The sequence below is a fragment of the Perna viridis genome, chromosome 1 (genome assembly GCF_037379345.1).
Source record: "Perna viridis isolate PV_CMFRI_1.1 ecotype Kerala chromosome 1, ASM3737934v1, whole genome shotgun sequence".
Lineage (NCBI taxonomy): Eukaryota > Metazoa > Mollusca > Bivalvia > Mytilida > Mytilidae > Perna > Perna viridis.
In genome coordinates, this window is record NC_142445.1 from 5,334,084 (window position 1) to 5,340,083 (window position 6,000).

Here is a 6,000-nt window from a genome sequence, read left to right on the forward strand (position 1 = left end):
CTAGATTTTAAATGAAGTACAAATATGGTAATTAATAATCAATGACTAATGAAAAAAGGATAGGTCACGTGTTTGTCTGCACGGTTGCTACTATGTAGCAAACGACTTTTGTAGTGACACGAATAACTAGTGTTAAGGTTATGAACTTTTACCATGTCTTAATCACGCCATGGACTATCATTAAAGTTTTTTAATTTTCCTGCACGTAGATGTTCATGCATTTATATGACACGCATGGTTAATGTTAATTTCCGTTTCTCTGTCGTGTTGATATACAAAACTTTAAAGGTATTTAATTAAGTTCGTTTCTAATTATACAGAATATGTTTACAAAACTTGTTTTCAGGTAGAAACCATTGGTGATGCCTATATGATAGTCAGTGGTGTTCCAATAAAGACAGATAAGCATGCTCAACCTGTGGCTGATTTTGCTATGGAAATAGTTGAAGAGGCATCAAAAGTTAGCTCCCCAATAACTGGTAAACCTATTCAGGTAAGATTAGTTGTCATCCAACATTTAAAACTATAAATTGAAACCTCTCTTTGAATACTTACAAAAACAGACAAACAAAAACCAGCAAAGGTAATCAAAATCATTAAAAAAAACAGAAACAATAAAATAAAAACAAAACGAAACAAAACAAAACACAACACAAAATAAGAAAAAGAAAAGAACAAAAACTGACATGTTTAAAAATGTGGATAACAAGTATGATCAACGCCAATAATAGTAGGATAGCAGGGGTTTAAATAGTCTTCCAATAATGAAGTTTAATTCACCGCAATATAATACGGCTATATTGGTTACATTTGTTAGGAAAATCATTCTACTTGCAAATCTGAATTGTCGTACAAACGTATTGTGGTCACAAATTGTAAATTCTCGCGTGTTGTGAGGGCGCCCTATTTTCCTTCACAAATACAGGCTGTTAGAAAGTCAATTTTGATTATGAAAACGTGAAAAAAAGTTAATGATCTAAGTGTCTTTTAAAGTAAACATTAAGGATTACATGAAGCTGTAATTTTGAATTAAATATTGTCATGCAAAAAATATTTATATAGTTTGGAGACCGTATTTTTGTGCAATTTTAAGCCAATTTTCATCAATTGTTTGAAATTCGTGAATGTTTATCGACCACAGTGGGTTTAAATGTATAGAGTTTGTAACCAGGTACCTTCTGAATGAACTCTTAATTTTGGGTGATGATAAGAAGTATTTTTAATTAGTAAACATAAGGTCAATATCGGCGGTAAAAGCTACCTCATTAATGCGGAATTTCACGCGCTCAGCGAATAATCTACCGCATATTTTTGTCAGTCAATTACTAGTCAAAATTACATTCTTGTGTTGTTGCGTTTTGCTAATGATATGTTGTGTACTAGTCATTCTGCAGGGTTTGTTTTGTTTAGTTTGCAAGACATGTTCGATAAACTTTTGTATTTGTGTTTTTATTTGGATATGCGCTCATATTTTTCAAGTGACATTTAAAAGACTCGAAACAAATCTGAGTATTATACGTTTAAATTCCGCATTGTGGATATTCAATGTGCATAGTCTTTCAAAATTTTGACATCAAGGAACTCTTCTTTCTATATTATACATTTGTTGTACCTCATGAAGTATAGGGACTCTATATATATTAAATAAGGGCTAAAGTGACATAATGACTTTTGTATGCAAATAGTGATATAATGACTTTTGTATGCAAATTCTTATTTGCTATTATAAATGTATAATAAACCAGATTTGGTTTCATAATAAAACTTCTCATTACAAATTTATAAACAAGGAAACAAGGAATCTTGGCAATTTAAAAATTATCTGTCGCTTATGCATGCAGTAACCAAGCGTGATATAGTGTATTCTACTTTATCGCATACCTGTTAATTGTAAATTCCTGTTTATTGCTGGAATATATAAAATATAACTCGAAAAACAAAAAAAACATTTCCCATCTTATTCATGTTAAACAAATCTTTAATTTGCATAACATAAGACACAAAAAATAAAAAAATCCTCTTAGCTGCATAGTTTATTTTCAACATTTACTAAAACTGTACCTAAAGGGACCATATAACAATAGAACATCGTTAGTGAAATTCCTTAGTTTTCTTAGGAAGGTTGTTTTTACAATAATGTTAACACTTTCCTTTGAACAGAAACTAAGGCAGGAATCTAATTAAACATGAGAAAAGAATATATCCCACTCAAACATGGAAAATATTAGGTAATATCCCTGGAAAATGATCATTGTTTTGAATTGCATATTCCTTTTAATTGAATAGTATTTTTTCTGACAAATAAGTTTGCGATTAACAGAGATCCACTATATACCTCAGCGAACGAACGCTTTACAAACAAATCAAGAACCATACTAATGATTTTTAGACCTATGTTAGGCTGAAATCGTATTATTTTTGTTTCACGTGATGTTTCACGTAGGAAACGGCATTTTGCTTTTCCATTATACTCAAAGGGAGCATAACTTAACACACAGATACAAACTAACTAGGGGTTAGATATGAACGGTACGGATTTACCTGCCAGAATGTTCAATACATTCACTGGCGTTAATTTACGACAGCTTAACTCTGTAAAGAACCTATTCTTGTTTTTATTTTAAAGAGAGTCAGTGGCTTTCCGAAAAAAAACTTGCCGCTGACACAAATAATCAAACTGGTCAGAAAAAGAGTTTTTGCGGTATAGTGTTTGTTATTTTTCATGACCTTTAAAAATCTGGTACCACAATACAATTCTTTTTTCTTGGCTGACACTGGCATGTTTAAGACGAATATCGGCGATATGGAGTAAAACAAAAATGTAATACCAAATCAATTTGGATACAATAATGCACTTTTTCGTTATGTGTGATAAAATCAACTTTGACCGATAAAGTAGTATTGTTTCTGCTTTTTTCTTTGAGTTGCATTTATTGCATTATTGGTATTGTCTTTTTTTTTTTTTTAAATTGATACATACTTTCCGTTTCTCAACAAACTGATAGTTTTTGTTGAAGCCAGGACAACAAAAATTATAGGCAGCTTCGCTGGTTCTCTTTTGAGTTATAAAGAATCCATATTTATCACAAATTTTGTCAAGAACTGAGAAGATTACATAAAACTTCGTATAAGTTTTATTTAGCATTATATGATTATCTACGAATATATACGAAATATTCACAAAATGGATCAATTGGGAACTTGTAATTGAACTAATGGAGAAATGACACTAACAAACCTGCTATTTAAATAGAAAATTCGATACTGCAAATGTTAGATATCGAAAAATAAGTTTTTAAGTATTAACGTTCTAATTTAACATTTCGATACCTCAAAGGTCAAGGTCGGCCTTTCATTTCGAACTGCTAAAATGTGAAAGGTTTTGACATGTTTACCAAAAAGTGCTGCGGACGGCACTATTTGTTAGTTTTCTGAAATATAGCTTCTATGAGATGGAATGTAAGCTTATCTGATGTCAAAAATTTTTTTCTTACCAGCAAAGGGAAGTAACATACGACATTTTTTCCCTAAAAATTATGATCGATCTTTGACCCCATTTATTACGAGACGTGACCATAATCGATGCGTACGACATCGATATTTCGATAGAAGTTGAAAGTGACTTTCTACCGATATATAATTTAGGCGTAATATATTCCGATGCATTAAAGTTTCAAAAATCGATAGCCTGCTATCTACTATAAACCGTTTAGACATATATTCACGACACATCATTGGTTTCATTGGTTTATCATTTGAAATTGAAATTAAGAAATCCAACGATTTAATGACGGTTTATATATATAATCAAAGCCAGAGTCTACCAAGGATGATGAAGAAAATTGATCAATAGGTCCTACTATGTTTCAATCCCTTTTTGAACTTAACGATGAGACCGAACGCCGATACAATACCTTATTGATACACACATTTTTCTCCATCCAGTACTAAATCATTGAGTCGCACGTTTTGTCATTCATTTGTTAATCGTTTTAATGCATCTTTATCGTTTTCTGTATACAACTTATGGGATTTTAGATACGTGTTGGAATACACAGTGGTCCGGTAGTAGCCGGTGTAGTTGGTATGAAGATGCCTCGTTACTGTTTATTCGGCGATACTGTGAATACTGCATCTCGAATGGAGAGTCATGGAGTTCCAGGTCGGATTCACATGAGCCCAACCACTGCAAGGTGCAATGCTTCTTAATTTTATTTGTGCTTAAATTCTAAAATTTTAGATTGGCAAACTTTTAGGTATAAAGGTATATTGTAGATAAATAAGAAGAAATCTAAGTCAAGTTTAAGAGGAAAGTTTCTGTTTAGTGAAGAAAAACTCTAATAACAAGCTGTATTACCGGCAAGTTAACTGTAGTTTGTATGTGACAGGAATTATGAAATACTTTAGGATTAACTGGTCTAAAGATGTGACAGAAAATTACCTTTAAAGCATACAATTTATAGTATATCAAATTTTTATATTATTACAATTTAGATTGATTTTAATGACCAAATGACCATCTTTATTGATGAACAATCTGCAAATTGTAATAGATTTGTAAATGTTTTCATATTAAAATAACATTCTTGATGTTACTTTAAGGTTACTAACAGATATCGACAATGAATATAATCTTCGGGACAGAGGTGAAATTGACGTAAAGGGAAAAGGTTTAATGAACACATTCTTCCTCATTGGAAGAGGGAAGATGAAACTCAAGGAACCAAAAGATGATTATACAGAACTGCCAATATTCAAATCAAAATCAACAGATCATAGAACAGATCAAATCAAAGTCGTTGATAGCAATTCCAATAACCAGTCAATCAAATCGCACAGTTCAAAAAGTTCTACATGCATTGTTATGTAACCATTCAAGTTTTTTTTCTTTAAATAAATGTTGTATCAAATTATGCGAATCCAGTAATTGTCTTATCAACCAGACCTTTACCTACTGCACATGCAATTCTTCAACTTTATATCATTTTTACGATTTTTAGTATGGAAGCTTTCGTCAGCTACAAAACAACTATCCTACAAGTTCAAAGGTAGTTGTAAAACGTTTTAAATCTAGTGTTGAAGCATTATTTGATTTGATAACTGGTTGACCGTAGTTTTATTAAAGCACAAATAGCAGTGAGAACCTTTTAACTGTGATCTTTACTTCTTAAGTAGAGAACAAATGACACAAATACAAGTATGTTCTTACAATTTAGTTTTTCTTTCCATCTGTGTATTTTTTCTTTTTGAACATACGAGATACTCGCATTTGATTGTCCACTTTTTCTTACTGTTTCCTTTGAAATAAAATGCTTTTTGGAAAAAATGTCGTTACAATATAATAACAGCGAGGAAAAATGCCAGCAAATATCCCAGGGATGCACTCTGATATTCATTACAGGGATGTACTATAAATGTGAAAAACAATTAACCCTTTTATAACAGATATACATATATACATGTATTTCCATACGAAGCCATATTACATTGTACGTCTAGTACACTTTAAGCTACTACACTGTAATTTGATCTCGTTCCTATTTTAACTAAAAGAAGAAATAATATTAGCCGTAAACTATTCAAAGATATGGACTTGTCACCCGTAAAATCATATCAGGCGTTTTGATTAATTTCTCGTTTACATAATATGATTTGGTAATTATAGTTTGTTTAAGCATTGCGTCAGTGAGCCAGAAACTAATTACATTATGACAAATCCTCAAATAATGTAAATGCATACAATAATGAAATCCTTGCTAGCCTGCTGTACTTTTTACATTTTAAGATTAAAAATAAAAATGATGATATTTAGACAGACATGAATGATTAAATCCAAGGACACATTGATTGAAGCACTATCCCAATGAAAAAATGACATAATGCAAATTCACTCAAAACGTTTAAGATAGAGTTAAAGATATGCATTTTCACAATTAAACAAAAAAAAAAAAAAAAAAAAAAAAACGTTAAGAAAAAATGCCCAGCCAACCGTATAATATT

General features: G+C 31.1%; 1 protein-coding gene across 1 annotated transcript in view; it reads left to right on the top strand.

Moving 5' to 3' along the window:
- Positions 1 to 5,184, top strand: part of LOC148626978 (guanylate cyclase soluble subunit beta-2-like) — a 30,304-nt gene extending 25,120 nt beyond the window's left edge. The window contains exons 10-12 of the mRNA XM_088564642.1: positions 347 to 493; positions 4,039 to 4,193; positions 4,603 to 5,184. Of these exons, the coding sequence (XP_088420768.1) occupies positions 347 to 493; positions 4,039 to 4,193; positions 4,603 to 4,870 (570 nt within the window). The 3' untranslated portion in view covers positions 4,871 to 5,184. The remainder of the gene's footprint in view (positions 1 to 346; positions 494 to 4,038; positions 4,194 to 4,602) is intronic.
- Positions 5,185 to 6,000: the final 816 nt, after the last annotated feature.